General features: G+C 38.0%; 1 protein-coding gene across 2 annotated transcripts in view; it reads right to left on the bottom strand.

Annotated features, from left to right (window-relative positions):
- Window positions 1-4,726: 4,726 nt before the first annotated feature.
- The window catches only part of stac (SH3 and cysteine rich domain), a 32,388-nt gene continuing 11,995 nt past the window's right edge, over window positions 4,727-25,119 (bottom strand). For both annotated transcript variants that reach the window (XM_078276767.1, XM_078276766.1), the window contains 9 exons: window positions 24,229-24,362; window positions 18,028-18,109; window positions 17,694-17,800; window positions 16,881-16,962; window positions 15,967-16,034; window positions 12,868-12,965; window positions 9,505-9,556; window positions 8,695-8,832; window positions 4,727-6,517 (listed from right to left, as the gene is read on the bottom strand). In XM_078276767.1, the coding sequence (XP_078132893.1) occupies window positions 6,419-6,517; window positions 8,695-8,832; window positions 9,505-9,556; window positions 12,868-12,965; window positions 15,967-16,034; window positions 16,881-16,962; window positions 17,694-17,800; window positions 18,028-18,109; window positions 24,229-24,362 (860 nt within the window). In that variant the 3' untranslated portion in view covers window positions 4,727-6,418. The remainder of the gene's footprint in view (window positions 6,518-8,694; window positions 8,833-9,504; window positions 9,557-12,867; window positions 12,966-15,966; window positions 16,035-16,880; window positions 16,963-17,693; window positions 17,801-18,027; window positions 18,110-24,228; window positions 24,363-25,119) is intronic.

Genomic DNA, 25,119 nt, shown 5'->3' with positions numbered 1-25,119 from the left:
AACTAAATTAGTTATTCAGTTACAAATTACCCTCTTTAATGGAACTTAAAATACATGTGCATGTTCAATTATTTATGATAAATCTGAATATTATAATGAAATGGACACTTAATACAATACATTATTAACAGAAACAATGTACACAAATCTAAACTATGTTAATGTTGCTCATGCAAGTTCCCATAGACTGAAATTCATCAACCAACAGCATGCACAAATTCTGGTTTTGTGGAGACCACCATCACAAAAAACCTTCTTCACACCCCCACCCACTCATCATGACTCAACTATTTTCCTGTCAATGCACTTACTCTTTGACAAGGAAATGTTGCAAGTCGAGCTACAATGTTGCACCACAAATCGTCACTATTTTAATATCACTGACATCTGTTTGGGAACGGGGCTGAAAGCCTGGACTCATTTTATCATATAAAGCTTTAGGCATTTTGGTGGTTCATTCTTTATTTATTCTAAATTGTGACCTAGGACTGCAGATAAAGCTTTAAGCTAACTCTACATCAAATAGTAACATATATGTTTATATAGTTCATCAGATAGTAGTGGAAATTAACATTGTAGTTATAGTAACTTTAATTACAACACTCACCCTAAATCACAATGAAACATACAGTATTTTCTCACTTTTCTTTTACTATTAGCTGTGTATAAGATTATGTGCAGTGATTCTGCCTCCAGCAAAGCACTAAAAAATAATTTTTTTTAAATTGAAATATAACACGCATTCTTAGAAACAAAGTGCTTTGTAAAATGATGCACTGTAAAATCTGTGGATTATAGAAAATGATCGAAAGACATACTGCGGTTGAGTTCAGTACCACAAACAAACTGCCAGTCTGTTTTATTTTACTGTTTGGTGGCAATATTCATAGAAATAGATATTTCAGTCAAGCAGATAGTTTTATATTTACAGAAGGGGTGGATAAGACAATGTTTTATTGGTTGTTGATATTTGATTGAAGTAAAGTGTCCAGTTCTACCAACGTTCCTGCTTTGGTGGCACATTGAACTTTGGTTTTTATGACTAATTGCTAAAGAAAAGGCTGTTTTATATTGTCCTCAGACTTCGATTTCAATGCAGTTTAAGTTTAATCGGTTTGTTAAAGTCTAGTCATACTTGCTTAGAGACTGAAAGGCCCTCACATTGTAAGTGCTGAGGGTCCCTCGTGGTCAGCTCACACTGTAAGCACCCGTGGGTAAAATATAAAATATGTTATGTAATCCCTGTCTTTTGTTAGGTCTCGGGTCTGACAAGCTTCTATTGTGAGATGGACGATGTAAAATGCAGTCAAAAGATGATTTTAGTGACGTGGGCAGAAGTACAATGCATAAGGCACTTTGGAAATCATCTGTTTTTTGCATGTGGTTTTAATCATAATCATTAAAATTTCCTTTTCTCTTCTCCTTGTACGTACCTCATTTTTGCATGTTTAAAACAGCCCCTAGTCCGTATTCAGTATGCTTTATAAAATCAGCTTTCAGGGACTTGAAACTTGTTTTAGAGAGGCAATACAGAACATGTTTGTTAAAGATACATTATCCTTGAGTGGTAAATGTGGAATGATTGGGTTAGTGTGTTCACATGCCACTAGGAAGCTCAATGGAAAAAGACGCTGTGATCAAATTGCACTGCAACTGCATTTGATTATCATTGAAAGACCACAAAAGCTGTTAACCCAATTAGTGACTAAGTATAAATTCACCCTTACTCCACCTGAAGAAGTATTTCATGTGTAAAACCCCTGATGTTAGCCTGTAATAGTGGAGCAGGTTTGTGGGTGTTAACTGGCCAAATGTGCTTTAGGAAACTATGTGTGTCGACATTTATGGTTCCACTAAGCAAGATAATGAGAGCAGTGCAAACACATGGCTCTGTAGACTGTTGCAATTCAGTTCACTTTAACTGGAGTCCAAACTTCTTGCTATGTTTTGTCCACATGTGCAGATCACTGAGGGGTTCAGCAAAATATGAACATGAGCATTTCTTCAACTGTTTAGCGTAAAACCCACACCACCACCACCAACAATGTGCTAAAGGCTGGCTCTTTCCTTCCTGCTTCACACTTACACATATATATAACACCCACAGTTCATCTTTACAGCCCTTCACACGTACACCATGAAACATGTAACCATTTTTTAACATAATTGTTTTAATAAGTATAAGATATAGGCTACATGTACTGTGTGTCACTTTTGTAGATATGGAAATGCTGGAATATCCCACATATATTCCTTTAACAATCTAATCCATAATGAACATTGTTCCCATTTAAAATTGATCTTTGAAGATACATACAAAAATTGTGGTTTTGACTTGAACTTGCATTTATTTATTTTTATTTGGCTACTTAGCAAAACAAGCTGTAAACACAATTATATTATTAACATATTATCACCTTAACCTAAGTTATGTGTTAGCAAACAATTACCCATTTACCACCCAGCATCCACAGAGCAACATTATAGTTCATTTGGACTCTTGTTTCTGGTCACCTGGCGAATGCAAGTCCAGTATTCGCTCTATGTTAGCTCTGTTTTTTGTTTCTTCAATTCCTGCAGGAACTATGTTGCTCTTTAGCTGCTAAATGCTCCACTATGTTCACTAGCTAGACACCAACTTTGTCTGTCTTCTGATTGGTGCTGACCAGGTTGTGTACAGTGGGTTTTTAGAGTCTCATTTCACTGGAAATAGCTCGTTGCTGCATCTGGAAACAACACTGATTAGAGTGGAGAGAGTGAACTAAAACCAGTAAAGTTGTGGGCCGGATAACTGAAACAATGAGGTGGAAGATGCTATAAAGCTCCTTAGAGCTGAGAAGAAATGCAGAATTGGGTGATAATAAGCTGTAGGCTAGTAATCATAATTGTGCCTTACCAATACAAGCTACCCCTTTCACATTCATATAACAATATTGATTACTGCAGCTTTAAGTTGAACCTTTGCATAGAAATAATTTCTACTTGAGTCCTTCTGTTGGGCCAAGAAATTAAGTGTCACCAATCATTTTGTGATTTCAGACACATTGTGAATGAGTACCTCTATTGTTATATTTAATTTGGTCTGTACGAAAAATTAAAAAAATCACTTGATAAAGTGGTCCTACTCTGACCTCTGTATTCTCTTGTCTGGAAATAAACAGCTATCAATACAGTAAAAAAGAGTTTGCACAAACTACAACTTTGCATTACTCACAACTTGAAAAGTCGCAGATGTGACTTGTTCTTCAGTAGTTCAGATGCTGTTGCATTGGAACATTACAGAATCAGCTCTTCAGTAGTCTTGTATTGCCAGACCTACATTATCTCCACTGCGTTGTGGCAGCCCTGGAGTAACAAGATGCTGCTGTTACTCAAATGAACCAAAAGGTGGTGCTAGAATCAACTCTCTGAGACCTGCCGGCACCCTGCAGTGACAGCCTGGTGTGTGCCATTACACAGACACAGAACAGGAAAATGGGCAGACACTGAAATAGAAAACTGCCTGTAATTGTCTCAACTTGTATAGTTGGGCTGTGCCACCAGAGACAATTTAAACATTGCTTAATGGAGCTGTTGAAGCCTTCAAAGTCTGAACCAGACTCTCATGGTGGACTGCAGGGTGTGCAGATTGTCTGGTCAGATGGTCCGGGAGATGAAATGGGGCTAAACCAGGAAGACTTAATGAGCTGTGAGATGAAGAGATCATAAAGTGTCCTGGAAACAACAGTTTATAGTTTATTTTACGCTTTGGATAACAGTGTAAGCAAAATTTCTAATGAACGTAATGCATATAAATGAAAAACCTCTGAGTTAATGCATGACACAACCAAATTAGTGACACAGCAAAGTGATAGCCAATGATCTCGCTTTCACAACAGGCTGCAACAATACAGCTAGTGACAAAACAATCTCCGCTCAAGGTCCACTTACTCCTTTGTTCTCGAACTTTCAACAACTACATCTTGTTATGGACTACTATATTCATGAACCTACAAAGTAATGCACAATAAACTGGTGCCACACAGCATTAATAGAAGAGGCTGTTTCATATTTTGGACAGATGCAGTCTTTCTTTGTCTTTCTTGCATCAGAATGGGCTCTAATACATTCATAATGCCTTGTACAGTCGTGTACTGATGGCTGTGTGATTGAGAATGCATTTAGATAACAATTGTCTTGTTGAAACCTGTGCACGATGCACTACCTCATTTAGCAAATTCATTTCGATTTTCCGTGATTTGTGTGCTTCCATAATTAGTCCATAATTAGAAGCATAACGTTTAGCATTAAGAGTTTGGGACTGATGTGAAAACTGAAACAAAGGAAATTTGTTGTATATAAAACTTCATAAAAGCATCTCGGTGTATTACTTGTCTTTATTGCTGTGAAAATAGGTTTGTTTTTTTATGCACTCTTAATAACTGAGTCACAATCCAGTTGTTTATACTGGCAACTAAATCACATTATAATATGGATAATTGCATGATGCATCATTTTTGTCGGGCCCACTTGAGCGAATGATAAGCTTATTATCGATAGCAAATGAATGAGCACCAGAGAAAACAGAACCACGACAGAAATTTAGGAATCCTTCTGACAGACGGAAGAATCAGTAACATTCAGGATGAGATAATTGAAATATTAAGCATGTGTTTTTTATAGAATTCATTGTAAAAACTCTGTTTTACAGAAAGAGGACAAGACATGCAAGACACCGCAAAAATCATTATTGTGATAAAGAAGAAATTTTAATCTTGTATGTACATTATGTACAATGTGGAGTTCTTGGACATTCAATAAAGCCAAGTTTCAGTGCAGAACAACCCTTTAAGAGATATATACTATATCTACTATGATGCAACACCTCTTTAAAACGAACTTAACTGGAATCTGAACAAGAAGTGTTGTTTCGAACCGTTTGTGCTGAGAAAGAGGAAAACCACACGAGAGTGATCACATTTAAAGTCAACACGCAAACTAGAAATGTTTCATTGTCTTACAGGCACCATCATGTGTTCACAAGTCATCCCCAGCAGATTACACGATCATTTAATCATGAATGATTTTATCTTAGCTGCACCTTCTCATTCACTTTTATAGCAATGAAGCCGTGAATCTTTCGACAAAAACGACTAAAAAGAGAGAAAATTAAATTAAAGACAAGCTTTAAATGATAAATCTAATATTATACTGCAGCATGGAGACTGTCCACAGATGTTAATTTAATTTTAGCTTCTGAATCTAATGATGATATACATCTATTACAGTCATCATTAAGTAAAATCGTTGATTACAATGGATAAGACATTATAAACCCAGGGAATATGAGGGCGGTATTTTTGGAAGACCACTGAGAATTTCTGAAGTCTTTGATTGTTTCAAATTCCTCTGAAAACACTCCCACACATCTCTTTCTTGCATCCGATGTGCAGTTTCTCACCTGAAACACATGGAAACCTTTTGAAGTTATTTCATAGGACTATAACTGTACCATCCTGTGAGGAGTTTGTATGTTCTCCCCATGTTTGCGTGGGTTCCTCTGGGTGCTCCGGTTTCCCCCACCCCCCACTAAAAACATGTACTAGGTTCTCCAGTCAGTGCCCTTGATCAAGGCACTGGCTCAGATCTGGAGTTGGCGCTATAAATGGCTGCCCACTGAGGGATGGGTTAAATGCAGAGAATGAATTTCGCTACATGTATGTGTATGTGACAATAAAGTACCTTTACCTTACCTTTACCAGAAATATATATGGCAGGTAGAAGTTAAATATATTTTAAGGGAGATTTGAGGCTTCAAAGAAAGTAAATGTTCTTGTATTTGTTTATTCAATGTTTGCATCACCTTTCTGACACCAAGGAGTTTGTCATCCAAAATAATCAGACACTTTGGAGTCTATTGCAGACTACTTTGCATTAAAAGCATGAAGCATGCTTAGCATGAGAAACTAAACTATGTGTAAGGGGAATGCCATTGTGTGTGCTGAAACCTTGAAAAATAATCATTGTAGTAAGTGTTTGTTTCCTTTTCTTTGGCTGAAACAGCCAGAAAGCTGTTCCACTTTCCAAAAATGAACAGCTTGTAACAGAAGAAAACTAACGGCTCTATAAATTAAGCCCAGTGAAACAGTGATTTCCTGTCTCCCTGCAAACAACAGTCTGCCGTTTCAGCATCTTTCTCTGTGCTGAGAGGAGGTAAAGTAAGGTACAGAGACTCTGACCTGCAACGGAGTAGAGTCCTCATCAGCTACCAGCATCACGTTTATGTCCATGACATAAAATCTCCCTCACTGGTTTCTTGTAGCTATTTTGCAGGTTCACTTTCCTCCTCCTCTAACATCCAGGCAACAGAGCCTACCCCCCTCCCCCTCCCCCTCTCTCTTTCACACTTTCTCTCTCTTAATTTCTCTGAATATTTGTCTCAGATGATTTCCAGAACGTCATAGGGCACAAAGCCACTCTTCTTTCCACTCCCCACTCTGATGAAGCCGCTGCGTTCACCCTCACTGCTCACACAGATCTAAGGGGAAAAAATTAAATTTTACTTTAATGTGAAAACTACTAAGAATAGAAAGTACAATGAACAAGTAGTCAAACATAGTACAAAACATTTGGTTAAAACATTTGAAAAGCATATGGACAGCACTGTTGACATACCATTGATCATATACTTTCAGTCTGGGGCTCTTTCTCAAGGTTTAAGTTAGGCCCCCATTTACTTTGGTTACCTGACAGTTTTCATGTTGATTTAAAACTCTTCTGCTACAGTACATACTACTTGCTACATGGTGTTCTGCCAATATATTTGTCAGAAAAGCTTTTTATATATGAACCATGAAAGCCCCACATGTCTTCTAGCATAAGCATATTCAACAAAACAAAAAAAAATCTTTCCATTTTATCATTGTCTCTCTAGTCTCTGTTTTTATGTGCATTAGTCTCTAATTGTTTTTATTTTTACTGGTTTATTACATGTAAAGCACTTGGAGGCACTATACATACAAAGGTAGAATTATTTTGAAAATCACAAAATATGTATTTTGCATTGCCCATCTGGAGTGTAAATAATTGCTTAATTTATTATTATAATTACATTTAAAGGTGATGATGATAATGATGATGATGATGATGATGATGATGATGATGATGATGATGATGCTGTAGTTGCAATTACTACTGTTAATAATATTGCTATCATTAGTGCACTGATTGTGAGCACTGAGATCTAAACCTAATAGGGGGTGTTCTGAGGAATAAATACTGTTATTTTATATCAAATAACAAAAAAAGTCCCTCACGATGGACCACGATACATCATATTTGCATGGGTTAGGGTTAGTAGTATCCAAAATCTCCCCCTGGGTTTGTGTGACTGGAAAAGAAAGGCAACAGATCACAGAATCATCTTGTCCACTGGGGTTTTCTTACTTTAGTCTCCTTTGAGTCCCATCATGTCCTGGAAAGCATTGTGGGAAAAGGGGGGACTAATCTAAGTAGCGCCATTTTGCCAAAATGCTAATCCAATGGTAACTTCTAAGAGTGATCCCCTATCAGCAAATTCCAGTTAAGCTATTTAGTGAATAAGCATATGCAAGGGAAGAGTCGCTGGAGGTAAGAGGCGACGTGGGAGTTGCAGAAGGCTAATAAGCTGGCTAAAGAGCTGCTGGATGATGTGAATCTGATGTGCTTCAATGGCTGGGGTGTGATCATGAATTAGACACAGGTGTAATGTGGAAGTTTTAATGTCCACACCATAAAGGTCATTGCTTCTCCAACACATGATGACAAGGACGTTCATGTGATCAACCCTGCTAATGTTTGGTCTAAATTAATCCTTTATGTTTTGTCTTTGTGACTCTAAAGGGCAGGCAATTAACCTTAACAACAAACCTATCGTTACTGTCTGGTGAAAGTTTCTCATCTCTAAAAAGTCACTTAATTATATACTAAGAAAACTAGCCTTGTTATTAGCTTGATTGCCAAGTATGTTCTGGTTTATCAGGCAGGTTTTGAAAGGCTTTTATTCACCAAAAGGTTGCAGCTTTTTCTTGCATGCATTCCTTTAAAGCCACAGTGTACAATTTAAATTCTTCTGACCTCCAGTGTAACAAAAAGGCCACTGTTGCAGACATCAATGCAGTTATTCAGCTAGTGTTTTTCTTCTTCTTATTTGGTCCGTTGATAATTGAGCACCTGGTTGGTTGGTGAAGCAGCAACAACACTCTCCTACAAGCTGACATCCATGCACTACATTTCTGCAAAACTGACCCGTGAAAAACCTTCACATAATACAACAAATAATTTAATTTACAATTAAAATACACTTAACACATGTTGTCTTTGATATACATATTTACTGGGTAGCATTATGCTTCTTGCGGCTTGCATTGTGTTGAGCGTCTCTATAGCTGAAAAAGACACACCAGCTGCCAAAAGGTCAATACCCAGTAATGCCCTGAACAGTACAACAATAATAAAACACAAAGAAATAGAAATAGAAGGCAGAGTCGTTGCAGATGCAGAAGTTGACACAGACGACCTAGAATAACGCAGCAGGATAATTTAGGATAAAACAAACTATTTTAAGGGGAACATACTATCCAGCCTGGCTTTATGTGAAGACTTTTCACTTAAATTATCCATCATCTACCTATAATCATCATCATCATCATCATCCTCATATGGTTTGCACTGTACCTGTCCCTCCTTCAGGGTGATCTGGCCTTGTTCCTTACAGCCAATGAACGTCCTGGTACACCTGAACACTTGGTCTTCAACCTGCACCTGATGAGCATAGGCTGCTGGGAAGAAACCGATCCTGTCCTCAATTATCCCCTAAAAAACAACAACAACAATCATCAAACATGAAAACAGCTGACACATGAGAGAGCTGCACAGTACATAAGAAGATTACAAACCCAGTGATTGTATAAATCCTTGAAAAAAACAACAGGGGTTATGTTGGTTACAGTACATAAAACCTGTATTATGTTTTTTTTATTATACTTACTTTTATATACCTGGTACATACATATATATAAAGAAGAAGATACTGTATACTCTATATGTCTTCACCTTCAGTACCTATACATTGTACTGTTTACTGTGTATGCAGGTGTATATCAGGTAAAGTAAGGCAAACACGCCAGATGTCTTTGTTTATCTACCACCATATAGAGAACAGCAACAGAGTTAAAATGCGTGATGAGTTTCTTCATGGTCTGATGGCAGTATAAGTATAGGCCCTTTTGTCTCCCTAATTTATCTGTCATGCAGTTGTGTCCTGAGGCAACCTGTTGCCTCGCTCCTATAATTTACAGCTTGACTTCCTGTGATTTATCAAGAGCTTTCTGGAAAACACATAATCTGTTAACTGGCAACAACTAACTTGCAAACATTAGCTTAGATTTTTCCATCTCGGAAGGTTAATTATACTTGTAAACAAAGAAAAAGTTTTAGATGAGCCATGTCACTACTTTAGGTGTAATATGTTGGTATCGTACCTACCTTCCACCAGTCATCATTGGAGTCGTCAGCCAATAAGATTCTGTCTCCCGCGCTGCAATATAGAGCAAAACAAAAGAGAAATTACTCAAAAAAGTAAAGCTTTTCTCTTCTTATCTGCATTGTTGGATAACTCCATGTACATTTTGAAACAGAGCCCCTTTACAAAGCAGGTATTAATGACCCACCTTAGCCCTGTGTTTAGTGGTACATGTCCACAAACAAATTTGAAATAAATCAAATACCAATTACCAATACAGAACTGATTAGTTATCCTACAATAAAATGTCATGACCTTTATTAACATCTCTGGATGTAAATCAGCTTTAGCCTCTGTCTTTTAGCACGATATCGTACCAATCCAGTGCATATTTAAGAACACTGTAACATGCTTCTCGTTTAAAATGAGACAGCTGGAAAGATTAAAAAGTCATCTGGAGAGATGGAGTTTTTGAACCAACTTACCTTGCAAAATCTATTAGTGACAGGCGTCATTTTAGCTAACAAAATCAATAGTCATTGGGTAGAAATGAGAAGCCTGCTTTTATTTATTTATATGTGAAATTGTTGACCCATTGTTAAACTCTGTCGACAATGAAAGGAGCTTTAACTCTTCACTTGATCTCTTTAAAAGGGTCCTCCTATTCACGTATGGTATGCTGAATAGTCAAGCAGAAGAGAAGGTGTTTTTTTTTTTCTGATTGAACGCACCTTAATCCTGTTTGCTGTGAGTAATTCTTCTTTGTCCAGGAAACGTATGAATCATTTTACCCCATCACCGCATGTACCATAATTACTAGCATCTGTTCAAAGCAGTTAGCTAAATTTGACCAATAAAAACAAAAAAGGACCAGCATAGTTGAGTCAAATGTTGGTTTACGTAAATTTTCCTTTTTCTTCCACTTGTGGTTCAGTTACAACACTGTCTGTCCTTTGCTTGGCAATGCTCACCATGACTCAGAAAACATTGTTTATTGTAGGTGAGAAACAGCACAGCACCCAATGTTGTAAAAACGTCTACGTTGACAACAAAGTAAACACATTTACTATATGAGCATGTCCTCCGAGTACTGTGCCTTAAAAATCACATTAATCATGAAAACGTGAGCTATGAAAGGGAGAACAAAGGGTTTGTGAAATCACTATCCATTAAATAACAAAAAAAGAAAATGGGTTTTCTGATTCTATGTTCTAAAATGTAGAACTCATCATTACAATCACCACATAGTCTAAGGTAATCATGTAATCAGAGGATGTGGCGGCCACTGAAACTAATCACAAACCTGATTTTCTTGCTTAAACTGAAAATTGAACCTTTTGATTAAATGTTCCATTTTCCCCTTCATCTGCATTTTATGTGTTCAAGCGTTTGATGTTTTGATTATTGTCTGCAGCGAAACCTCGAGGAGAAAAAAAAAAACATTGATGTAGGCTTTCATAAGATAATACATTTAAAACAAAGCTTGGTGAACTTTGTGCTGTATCACAAGTGGACAGGGAGTCCAAGAGAAGAAGTCAATGAATTTTAAATTACGCCGGTTGAAGAGGACATATCCATGAGTGTGTGTGTGCAGGAGAAAGAGGGAAAGAACAAATGCACTCTCATATCCTTAAATCCTCGTAGGATTTCTGTGAGAACCAGGAGCAAATGGTCCTTAGGCTGAAGGACTGCTCATAATGAATACTCTCTTCCTCAGGGCCTATTGCAAAGTACAGTATGTTGCAGATGATGCCTATGCCTTGCCTCAAATGTTCTTAAGAAAAATATTTTAGTACACTGCTCGTTGCAAAATGAGAATGTTTGTGACCAAGTCGGGCCAAAACCAAGCATCACCCACCAGCCAACCTGGCCAGAGCAAACGTTCTCATTTTACAGCTAAAGAGTAAATCAAAGCTGATTTCCAGAGGACAGAAAACTGCAGCTGGGCAGCTCTTAAGCAACTGAGCCACAACCCAATCAGTGACAATACAACAGGTGCTTTCAATCAACTGCCAAAGCCAAAACACCAGGTGTGACATCACTACAGTAATTCGACTGTGTTCAGATTGAAGGGCAACATGCTTGAAAGTTTGAACCCACAGCGAGCAGCAGCAGCATTTTGCCCTCAATGACAAATTCATACTACAACTGTCTATGTTATTTATGCAAGATGGTTACCCTCACTGCTAGTCTTGTAGTAACACCAGATATACTTAATAGCTTAAATTAGCTACTTTTCTGGCCATTGGTCAAGTTCTTTCTGGAGGTTTTCTCTCCATATTCTTAGTTGAATGAGTATTTACGTATTGGCCAGTACAAGTCTCATACTTTTAACCAAAATAATATATGTTTTTTTGCCAGCATTCAAAAATAATATATCCACTCTTAGCCACTGATACACTTTGTACGCCTCATGGGAGCTATATATGGACTTCTAAATGGACTTTCCAAAGACTCTCAGGATAAATCCAAGAAGACATGAGATTGACTGATATTAATAGACATCATGGCACACACAAATAGGTACTATTAATGGGGCCACCCCAGAGAAATAAATATTTGAGGACCATTACGTACAAAGAGGAAGCTAATTAGTTTTGTAAATCTATACTTGTATACATTGACTTCTAGTGCTCTAAATACAGTGATTATATACGATAAAACACAGACATACTAATTAACAGACAACAGAATTTCCTGACATTAAAGAGTAGATGAATATAGACACAGAAGCAGAGAGGTTTTCAAACCAGCATGTTACCCTATTTCCCAATGTAAATTAAACACCTTGTGTACATGTGTTTGTGATTGTGTGCCTAGGTCTGGCATTGTATGACTGTATACGGGCATAAAGTACTGTATGATTGAGTTTTTTTGTTTGTTTTTGGAGATTTACATTATGTGTGCTACAGAGCATACAAGGCGAGTTTAGAGGAACTGCAATTGACAGGTGCAACATGCATGAAGTTCATGATTTATGTGTTGATTTAACGCTCAGGAGTCAATTAATGAACAGAGATTGTGTTTCTCTGCATATACAATTAATCAATATATTATGATGATAGTGGTAATTAATAATAAGAGAATACATCCCTCTCCCCCTTATCGCTAGAGTCTGAATACTGATGTAAGATGCAAAAATATTCAAACAAATAATGATCATTAAAAAGTGTAATTGCAATATTTAGGAACTGGCACAGATTTGTTTGCTCTAAGATTAAATAAGCAACATAACCTGTCGGGAGAGTGCAGAAGTCTGCACTCTCCCACTGCCATTCTAGTTTTCTTTGTTTCCTCTTTTCTTTAGAACATTTTGAATAGCAAAAACAATTATCAAACGAGATCATGTTTCTTGATTAGAATGACGTGTGTATGTGTACACTAACCTCATCTCCAGGTCATGGCTGTCTTGGGGAGTGAAGCTGAACAAGGCCACATAGGTTCTGAGCTTAAGGACATCTTTCTGTAGCTCGATCTGCTCCAACTAGACAACACACACACACACACACCCACGGAAACACATAAACATACAGATTTGGTTTTCAAGAAGTCTCAGGGAAAGGAAAACCTTGCTGACGCTGACAGGTTAAACAATGCTCATAGTCACACAAATACAATACAACACCATATTCTCTATTGTCACTTTTCTCGCAGTCGTATCTTAAAATAGTCTTTTGGCATTCACATAGGCAGGAGAAGCCTTTGTTTACAGAACACTGATAGACCAGGGAGCCGCTTAAGTTGTTCTGCAATCTGTTTCTTTTAATCTACCGTTAACATGAGTGGGAGAGCAGGATCAGGTTTTCATGAACGCTCAGGAAGTTAAAACAGGACAGAAGTTGTTATTGAAGTGTGAGCACAATTAGCAGGGAAATGCATCGCCATTCTGGCGCTCTTTACACCTGCTCAGAAAACTGGTGGGCATTTTCTTGTTATATATACCTTGAGTCTGAATACATGTGTTCCTGAAATCCCTCCAAATGATAACTTGTTCCTGCATAATTGCCTTTGGCCAAAAGATATGAGAATTACTTTTTAAGATGCACTAATGACTGTTTTTGAAAGACAGCAGGAGAATTTGCCATCTTTGTGGTGCTGTATAGTTAATGAAGAGAAGTGTTTCTGGTCTTTTATGTCTCCCTGAGCATCATTCATGTGTATGGGCAATGTAGCTGATGGATGAGTTGAGTTAACTGCAGCCACAAGGCAAACTGCCTCTGTGGCCTCTGGGTGAAAACAACAACATCAAGCACTGGCAATCCATTACAGCTAACTAAGAGCTGTTCACTGGCCATGAGAGGCTCTCGATGCTGTAGTAGCCTGGAACACTGAATGAGCGGTCAGGCAGGTTGAGATAACAGCCTCCTTTGTAACTGAGTTATAGGAAAAGAAGGCTGTAGTGTATATGTAGTGAGGGACATTGTGGTGAAAGAATAATAGAAAAAAGGAAATAGAAGAGATCAGTGTGCATTCCTTTAAATCTGCAGTAACTGATGTGCAGTAAGATGTAACCACTTAGGGGTAGTAAAACAACCTGCGAACAACTTTAAAATATTATCACCTTATAAACTTCTTATGGTGAACCTGTTAGCCAACAGTTGCCTATTTATACATGTCTAGCAAACACAGAGCAATATTAGCTTTAATTTGGAGTCATGTTGTGAATGTTGCATTGCACTCTCCCTCTGGCACTGTTTTGCTCAACCAACTCCTGAGAATAATATATTGTTATATAGCAGCTAAATGCTCCATTATATACACAAACTAGTTGTTACATCTTGTCATTTGATCCATTATTTTATAAAAAAATATTGATTAGTGCAGCTTTAAGAGCAAATTTTTAGCTAATATCTTTAGAACAGTGGTTTGGCTATAGTGACACATTTTACACCTTCTGGCAACAACAAAAGCACCAGAATTTAGTTGGGATAAACAGAAGCTGCCTTAAATGAACAGACAAACAAAAAGAGCACCACCTACGCCAATATCAAACTTACCAATCAGAGAATCCAAAAATAAATCATACTGTAGAATGAGCCAGACTATTTTACTGTCAATTGATCTTTAACACAAAACCTGGGAAGTGTAAACAGATGGGGATCCTGTGTTGACTGTGTGTGTTCCATTTGTGCGTGTGAGCCTCATCTCAAATTGGAGGCTCCTTCTCTGGCGAAGAAGCAGTTTTCAAGCGTTTTTCTCTGCTCATTACCCTCCATCTGTCGGCTGACAGACAAACAGGCCCCACAGCACAATGCACTCTTCCCCGAAAGGAAGCACTGGACTGCTAGATTGTATTGAGGATAGTTTGTGTTTGTGCATGTCCGTATTTTTTTGCCTTATATGGTTATTTTTTCATTTTTGTGTTTGTCCGAGTATCTGTGATCTTTTTCCACTGTTGACAACTGAGATAAACATGTTAAACTATGAACGCAAACAGGACAGACGGCTGCACATAGAAATTGTGTACAAAGAACATTGATGCTGAAAGCACATCACCCACAAAACCCATCATGGAAGATATAAAGGAATAGAGCAGTTTTGAAATCTGCCCATAAAATATTCATTGTTACTCTGCAGGGGGTGCCAAGATATTCACAGAGGTTTAACCTTTTTCTCTCTCACAAGCATGAATTTTGCACCATCAGCACTGCATCTACACTGTAGAGAGTAGTTGCAGGACAGACCCCAGAGCTGCAGATCCAAACTTTACGTAAGGTCAGGCTTCCCTCCTTCAGCGCAGGCCAGTGGTAGTGTCAGCTCGGGTATGATTTGTTACAGCAGGAAGAGAAGTTTTTCCTTCAGAGTCCTGGGAAAATCAGCAGTGAGGATAAAGGCGAAGGGCAAGGAGCAGCATGCTTAATGGACACAGAACAGACTGGCTGGGTATCAGTTCTCAGAGTGACCACAAAGAGTTCAGGCAATGGTCAGTGGACAGTCTCAGTCTGCTCTCAGAGGTTTTCAGACTGCACCAATAATACACGTTACTGTAAGTTCAAGCAGCAGAATAACAATCACTGTGAAAAGTGAGGAGAAAAGTTAACGAGAGTTGCTGACAAGACAGTTCAAAATTGCCATTTCTCTAAAAGGGTACATTCACATTAAGTTTACTTTTTCTTATTCCTCCTTGTATAATTAACAGTTTATTATTTTTGCTCCTAAAATCTTTGGGACATTTTCATTTAATAATTGTTAATTACTGTGTATACATGCTGTTAAAATTTACTGGGATCAGGTTTTTATTAAAAGGAACCGACCGATAAAGAGGGCCTTCACTAGAATGGATACATTACTGTAATCGGCCTATTGCTTTACTTGTTGCCTACATAATAAAACAATCTGAAAGTCTGAGTTGTTGACAGGACTGAAATGCAGGTGTACATTAGAAGAACCGATCAGGCATGTATAGTGTACTCATTCACACACACACTTGTCAGCATTAGATGTGTTTAATGTAAAACAATTGGATGGATGGATTTGTTTCTTACCGGAAAATCGTCAGGGTTTCTTTCTGGCTGGAGGTAATGCTCTGTCCCGTTCTCAATGACTGTGAAAACTGCAAAGAAAAAACAAATAACGAATAACTAAATTAAATCAACAACCATATTTTATGAAACAAGATTACATTCAAAAGCCCTGCTTGCAGCCCCTAAAAGCTGCAATGTGTATTAAATGATATGTTGGACACATAATAAAGCATACTGATGTCTTTGCTGCTTTTAGAACCTTGCCAGAAACAATGGCAAACAATGATATGTTGTCCCATGAGTAATTAATGCCAAATCAAAAGGGCAAATTTCATAGCTTGGAAACCTTAACCATTTATTTGAAGATTGTTTTTCATTGGCATAGCCTTTTTTTTCATTAACCCATGCACCATCAACAAACTAGAGCAGTGTCAAGGCAGACACCCTGGCGAACAACAAATTGATTTATTCTTTTGTTGGGTCAGGTGCTATGCTCTGGAGGAAATTGTTCAGCAGCATTGTAGCCACGCTTCTTTGTAGTTGTGCCTTCACTGCTCAGAGTGAATGCTCCAGATAGTGAAGGGTCAATGCCTTGCCCTTTCCTACAGAGATTATTGTGCATCTCCAACAACCCAGGCACCACTAAATCAAGAGCTACACACAATGCAGATAAAAAAAAGAAAAGTCCAAATGTTCCTTTAGGCTTTTTTCCCCAGGATATTCTATAGCAGGGTCGGAGTGAGCAAACAGCAAAATGAGAGGCAAGAGTTCAGTTCAGTTGAAAACAGTGGGGAACCTTATTTGACGGTTCATAGGAGGAGAATTCGATGTTGCAACCTTCTCAGACTCCCTTGTGGCAATAGCAGTGTGTTTTTCCCTGTGTCACTACATGGCTGTAATCCAGATGCACACAGTGTACCACAACAGATACTTACCATCATCGCTGTGTTTTCTCGACAGCTCCTGCCTACTGCTGTGAGCCACTACTTCCTCCGGAACCTTATCCAAGTCACTGGTCTGCAGAGATCAGAGAGAAGAGATAAAACAGATTCGATAGATAGAAAGATAACGTTAGATCGAGATAGATAGACTGAGTTCAGTTTCTGAGCAGAAAACTAGCAGAAAATGCTTCCACTTGCACAGTCTAACCAGCTATTTTGAAGAAAACCGTAGTGTAGCAAACATGCTGTTCCTAAGTCTGCATTTGGAAACTATTATCATAACCCCTGTTGGGATCACATTGTCTCTGTGAGCCTCCATTGACACACACACCCATTCACTAACAGCTGCACAGGACAGGACAGGATGGCCCCAACCCAACAGCTTTCAGATGTCATCATACAAAGGCACGTATCCAGACTGCATATACAGTTTAGCTTACACTAAAAGTGATAAGCTATGGAAAACAGATTTCCTTGTGTATTACACACAGAGATGGAAAGGAGGCTGGAGAGTGTAGCTGTACAGTACAATCAGTACACCGACATCAACCTTCATCATTGCCTGGACCAGACTGCCTTTATTGGTAGTGTTTACAGCCCTGCAGTGGCAGTATCTATTTAGACCATCAGCTACAGCATGTGCGTTGCAAAGGGACAAAATAAAATACAACCTGTATGTGCATTATATCTTAACAAAGAGATAGGAAACGTTGTTCCTTGAGATAAGAAATAGGTGAATACAACTAAAAGTTTCAGTGACCAGTATAAACAAACACTATCCGACATTATAAATTATCCTTTTCTTACCGAGTTTCTATGTGGAGACTCAGAGCCACTGGCCCTCTTGGCCTTTTGTGCCAGCGACGTCCCAAATCTCAAGGCCTCATACACAGGGTCCACCTTATTGCCACAGGCTTTAGAAAAGAATGAATACATGATAAAAGCTGACAGCAAACAAACGTTACACTTTCAGGATAGGCATTGGCATGTTGTGATTTACAATACTAAAAAACAGGTAGGTACATCTTCTAAAAGAGCTCAAGTGGAAAAGTGGTTCTAGAAAGAGTGGAGTAAAGTTTTTGCTTTAGGGCATGCCATTCTACACAGAAGTGAAATTATTATGGAGATTTAAGCTGCTCACCGATGGGCATCACTTCTTTGATGCAGCCATACTGTTCCTGGATCAGTAATGGAGAGCTGTAGTACCGCCGAAAGCCTTTTGGCTGAAGGAGAGATAGGGGGAAAAGAGAGAGAAGCGACAGACATTAGAGACAAATCAATATGCAGCACCGCAGGCAGCACAGCACCCTGACACTGAAATACTGCACATAACTTTAGTCTGACGTTTCTGAGCACAACTGACAGAGATAAAGTTCTGCCACACTGGATGTCGGACATCACTGTTTGGATGAACCACAACAACTATATTTCACTCTGCAGACTGAAAAGACTAAACACCCAAGTATAATTATATATCAATTTAAATATAAATGTACACAATGTTAGTCTGGGCTAGTCAAACAGTCCAATGTACTGTGTTTGAATGAGCACAGCCCTCATTTTAATGGTTGAATGATCTGTATGAATGTAAAAATCAATTATTCAATTTGCGTTTGTAGTCATAGCACATAGATAACTAAACCTTATGTTGAAAAATAAAAATGTAAGCATTCATTCTCATCGTTGCCAGAACAATTTGAGAAAAGGAAAAGGAAAAGGAAATCAAAACAGTTATAAGTCATTAATTAATGATGAACTACTCAGTAACAATCCATATGAATTTATAATGACTACTTTGCCAGCCTGTTGTGGATCAGCTCTATGTAATATTGTACAATGTAAACCCAGATTTAGTTGTAATTAAACTTGTTAGTGGTCACTACTTATTCTTTCATGTTTTGTTAAAAACCATATTCATTACAAAATCACAATAGTTGTTTGTAATAATCAGCTTAAGTGCACAGATAACGAAGGATGTTAAGTTTCTGTATGGGAGGGTCGGGGTCATTTGAACTTTTCTGAGCTGAAGCGATGCAAAGGCTCATGGGAAAAATATATATATGTTCAGAACGGTTTCTGTCCTAGTTAAAGTGTGTTTTAATAATGTTCTGATAATGTTTGGGGTGTGCATTTATGTTATCTGGGTTTTAGTTTTGTATGGTTGATTTAGTGTTCATGTTTATCTACATTTATTGTTGCACCATGACCGAGACCCGGGTGGGGACTGATGGGGTCTGGGCAGCTTTTAAATGTGGTCAGTGGTATATAAACTGATGGTAGAATGAGTGTATAAAAATACATTGTTCTTGAAATCAGTCATAAAGTTAAAACAATATTTATATATACAAAGTATTTCTATAGTACTGATAGGTAGCCTAATGTTTGTTTCTTAGTGTGTTTAAAGCTATAGTGTGTAGTTTCCCCCATGAGAAATTCAAAGTAATGGCAACAAAACTGTCATCACATCCACATGATACAAGCCTTCTGTGATCGCACATCAGCCGAGGAGGACTAAAAAAACATGATTCTCTTCAGAAGAGGTAATTATCTTCACTCGATTTTCTGCGCAAGAAAGTCGCCGGACGACACCAGTTTCTGAACATAGCCGAGTCCGAGTTTTGAGGAGCTGGTAGTCTTAATTAGCTTTGTATCAACTCATTTGGCAATGATGTTCATTAATATAAAAAAATGACGCACTTAAGCTTTAATCTAACATGCTTGTTTTAGACAACGTGACTCCAGAAAAAACTGTAAGTAAAAAAAAAAATCATTAGTAAACAAGTTTACTAATGATGACTGATGATTTTTAGTAATGATTACTAACGTAAACTTGATCTGTCTACTGCATCAATTTACCAATCTGTGATGATACAACTTGACCTGTTTAGTTTCACCTTGTGTAAAAACTTAGTTTCCACGCAAATTTCTAGTAAAGTCAACTAATCCGGGATAACAGTGTAGGTTATTGACATAATAATTTATTTACATTTGTAAAATTTTAGTTTTGTTAGTATATCACTAATCTGTTGTAAGTTAACTGTGAGAGGTAAATATTTAAAAAAAATTATATATATTTTGGGAATGAAGATAATAAATAATCACATATTGAGTGTATGATGACAAAAACAGGTAAATATACAGTATTATGAACCTGTATGAACCAATTTTGGTAACAATCTGGCAGTAATGCAAATGATTAATGCATCACTTATCCTACCAGTAAAATACTGATAAACACAACTTGCAAAGTATGTCCTTCTTTCTAAATTCCACAAGATGTGAAGTACACAACCCTGAATTTTACCAGAACACAGCAGCTAGCTACATGTATTTACAGAATCTGTTAATGGGAAGTGGCAGGAAGTGTGTTTATAGCAACGGAATGGCAGCAATGTAATAAAAAAGACACACTAATAGCCCTGAAAAGGCGCCAACATCAAAAACAATGGCAAGGGTGGAGTGAACACAGATGCTGAAGGGCCTGTTGTTGTTTACAAAATGCCGTCAGACCCAGTTCACACTCAATACTGCACCACCCCGCAGCTGGCGCAACATTAGTTCCACTCAATTTAAATAACTTTCAGGACATTATTATTCAAATGAAAACATTTTAACAACTAAATTGTGCATGACCATCATAAATGAATAACTGATTTGTTACATACAGAGTAGAAAATGTGTCAGATGTCCGGTGGTCCACTGCCATGGACCTGACTAGAAAAAATGGTCTTAAAGTCACAGTTGTAATTTATCTGCCTGTCACGTCCTCCTCCCATCTCCCAAGGCCCTAAAACATTTATCATTTATATATCCATTACCTACCTACATCCTATCCAATCAATACTTCCACATCAGTTTTGACAGAAGTTTGAAATCCTCCTCAATCCCTACAGACATCAAGTCATCTGCAGCACACTGAGTATTAATGATTAATGTATACTGTATATCTTCAGGTTCTGAGCAATTTTTCTCTGTTTTTGATTTCTGGAAGTAGTCCTAGATAAACATTCATCCATTTCAATTATTGTCTGTGGATCAGTGTTGGAGGACTGCCTTTTTTCTGTTTTTAAATTTCATCTATTTAGGGGGCAGGTGGTGAAACCTGCATCGCTAATCAGTCGTGATTAATTCTTTCATTTGACACTTCTCCTGATGAGACGGCTAAAATAAGCAACCCTTGAGCTCTTCAGGCCCATCTCGAGAACAGAGATGTCAGACTTTCAGGGGCAAACTTATTACGGAAAAGGTGAAAAGAGGAAGACTTGTTGGTTCATTTTGCTAGAAACAAAAGACACCACAAACTCGCTGTCGCTGTCAGTGACTTCATTTACTACACTGATGTTGTGACAGCAGTGATTGTAGACATGGGTAGGTTTTGGCGAAATCTGGGGGAAAGTCATGGAAGCCTTTCTTATGTGTCTTTAATTCACAATATGCATGTTTCTATTAAACAAAAGCCATGAAGAGGACAGAACTCAAATTATTGTTATTTTTCATGCACATATGTTTCAGGATGCACAGAACAATATTACAACCAAGCACAAGAAAGTTGTACAACAAAACCCACTATTATCAGTTTGCACACTAAGGAAAGAGGTCTGCCTAAACATATGTGCATGAATAAATAATTTAATTAGAGAGCAGTCATCTTTATGATTTTTGATTTTGAGGATTCAGCACCCATCCAGACATAAAAGAGTTAAGGATGTTCAGTTATTTAAATGTTTCTTTATACATTCCTATTCATCTGCCATAGTTATCTGCACATGTATTTATTATATGGGAAATAAGTAACTTTTAATATTTATAGCTGCAATCAATCTTTGTAAAAGTGTAAAGGTGTGTTTCCCTATTTCCTATATTGAGAAGTACTGCTGTTTGATCTCACAGAGTAGTAGTATACACTGGACACCAAGGAAACGAATGGATGAAGCTGTGGCTGCAAACATGGGAAAACGTTTAAGTGAATAATTTTATTTATCACAAGTAACTAGGAATCCGTAAAACTACTTTTTGAATTGTGTCATTGCAGCAGAGCTAGTGCAATATGTGGTATGTGCTTAGCTCTCACTGGTTACTGAGTGAGAGTGTTAGCTGAGTTTCAAGCAGTGACTCCCACATTAACTGACACATCTGAATTATTATTCATGTTTGTTCCAAGGGCTCCCAGAAGGAGCTGTCAAGATTGAATCTTAACAAAAACTGTGTGTGTCAGGAGAGGCCAAATCAACTCTGTTTTAGTGACGAAACATAGAAGAATTGTTGCCAAAGCTGAAGGTGAAGTATTGCTACATCAACTACGTTGCTTATGAATTCATCGTCACAGTCTCAGTAAGTACAGGAACCTGATGAAGAAATAGTGATACAGTGGTTTCATGGTTTCAGAGCATGAGGTAATTTGATATCTTTGCTAAAGGGTTCTCAAGCCAAGAGAAACAAGCATGGTTGCAGAAGTGTCCAAGTTTAGAGTAAGTCGAATTTAGAGCTGTACTCCACTGGGGAAACTTCCCTTTTTATGCTTGACCTCTCAACCTCATTTTCCACTCCTGAGAGCTGATCATATCTTCAAGCCTCATCTCTCAGGCATCTAGTGGAAAGACATCACAACGGGAAAGGAGAAAGGCTGCCTACACTGTTAGTATTACTTCCATATCATTTCCATATGACATCTATGCAATTTAATATTGCTGATTAACACAAACTTACTAAAAAGGTAGATAATCACACATAATTTGACTTGACAGTGTTACAGTGTCTCTCTCTCTCTCTCTCTCTCTCTCTCTACAGTGTGGGATGTGTGTGAATGACAAAGTCCCATGTCAGCTCTGACTGCCAGTTTGCTGGACTGCTGTGGAAGTAAAAGCGATGAATGTTTCTTGGTGCTGGCTTTCGCTGGTGTAACTGAACCCTCCCCAGTAAAACACCCAGGCCTGTCCAACAGAGCAACTCCAAAACCAAATGGTCTCATTATAACACAGGTTCATGGATGATGAGGGGCGATGATGATTGTGAATCACATAATAGCCCACAAGCTCAATTATCATCACCCAAAAATGAGGACAGGACCACAGAAAGTGTGTTGATGGGAGGGAGACGATTTACAATGACGGTAACAAGGCTTGATCGCTCAGTCTAACATTTTTAAGTTGGATGGTTACAGCATAAGGTCAGTACCTCTGACTTATGAGGTAATAACACTGAAAAGCTGACTTTTTGACTGAACCAACTATTAAATAAAGTCCCCTACTCAATAAGACAGTTTTGCTCTCATGTTTTATGTCAACATGTAATCGACCAATAAGCTCTAGCTTAATTTGCCTTTGTTATGGCTCCCATTTAGAGCTCATAAGCAGAGAAACACAGGGAGGTACATTTCTTAAATTAAAGCATCTTATGGATGTTTTGCTTGTTGCAGCAACTTTACAGATGCATTTCATAGACTTCAGACAATGACATAACATTACAGAAATGTATACCTTTTTCTCTCCAGCTTTTCACAAGCTACGAAAATCAGCTTATTTTAAGATTGACCGCGGTTTTTCAGTGAGGTTTGGGAAAGGGTTTATAAGCCCAAAGGGTTAAATAATATCCTCAACTATTACGGGTTCAGTACCATATGTGTTTATGGGAGTTAATAAAGGAAAATATTGAATAGGTTGGTAGCAACAGCAGCGTATTGTGTCCATAGTATAATGTATTCAGTATAATTATCACCCATCAATATTGCCAACCTCCCATTTTTGTGATACTGAAAGGTTTTCACAATCTCACTGCCTATAGTGATATAAAAACTGAAATTGAATCATTAATGATGTGATAATTATTCCAAATATTATTTTACGCCTCCTAATTTCACTAGCTCTACTTCCATATTAATAAAGAGAATGTGAAATGCCAAACAATGTTACATGTGACATATTCAATAGTGGTTATGAAGCTGCTTTGGAGTGATTGTATTGATCCCCATTTAATGGTTTATGCTGACGCAGCACGGCAGAACTTACAGAGGTAGGTAGGTTCACTCGGCCTGCATTTTTATAAATAGTGAGCTGCATTACTATTATGTAACACACGGACAGACAGAGTGATTATATAACGATGATGGACGAGGATGGATGGTGGTCACAGATGTACCAGCACACTTACACATAAAGTGTGATTTCTGAATAAGCACATTCTGGTGGGAAACAGCCAATACTAATATGTCTGTTTTGGTTTCTATCATAATGACATCAATAATAAGATCAGAATCTTCCAAACTGTTGACAGCAAGGAGACAAATGTTGTGTCTACTGTATGTCATGTCTTGATGTATTGTATTATTCTGCGTCATGCATCTTACCAGTTTGCCCATGCAGCGCTGCTGTCCCACTCCATTCTCACATTTGTGGTGGAGGCTCATCTTGCAGGCTTTGCAGCGGAGGCCATGCTTTGCTGTGTTTCCCGCTAGGAACACCACATGCTTGGCTGTTGTACCTGATACACACACAGAAGAGAGGCAACAGGTTCAGATCTGTCATGTCAGGGACTCGAAAGGTGAAAAGTGATTGGCAAATTACACACAAAAAGGCAGAGCAAATGGAAAATATTGTTCAGAACATTGTCTCATTTGTTAGTGAGAATTTGTTAATAATTTCTGGAGTCGTTCCCAGCATGCACTGGGGAAAACCTGTGAAGTGACATGTGAAACGCGACACATAACGTGCACTTCTGCAAAACCATTTGAACCAAACTGACTGTAATTGAGCCAGTGCTATCTCCAACATGTGAAACCTCACTTATCAATGTGTCTCACAGTTGCTGGAATAAATAAAGATTAATCTGAATTATTTGTGAATCAAAGTTACGCAACATTGCGACAGCAAACATTTAGCATGTGCGTGCGCATTTGTGCACAGGGGTGTGTGAAATGAGTAACAAATAAATATGGACAGAGAGATATATGAGGAAACTAAGATGAGAAAGAGAGTTGTTCAGGGTGGAGATTGTAAAGAGAAAGGTGTTGGCACCGAATAAAGCTTGCATGCCAACAACAACAGATTGCATCAATGCAGTTTTTAATGAGAATCACTGAGCTGGGGCTCTGTGACAGAAAGAAACACAACAAAAGGTTAAGAGTTAGTGCCATGCTTGGGGAGCAAAAAAGGAGTGTAATGTCAATGCAGGGGAAATCCAACTTTCACTGGTCGTCTTACAGACTTAATTAGCTACATTTATATTTGATAATCAAGAA

This window comes from Sander vitreus, chromosome 20 (assembly GCF_031162955.1).
Source record: "Sander vitreus isolate 19-12246 chromosome 20, sanVit1, whole genome shotgun sequence".
Taxonomy (NCBI): Eukaryota; Metazoa; Chordata; class Actinopteri; order Perciformes; family Percidae; genus Sander; species Sander vitreus.
This window is presented reverse-complemented; position numbering and strand designations above follow the sequence as displayed.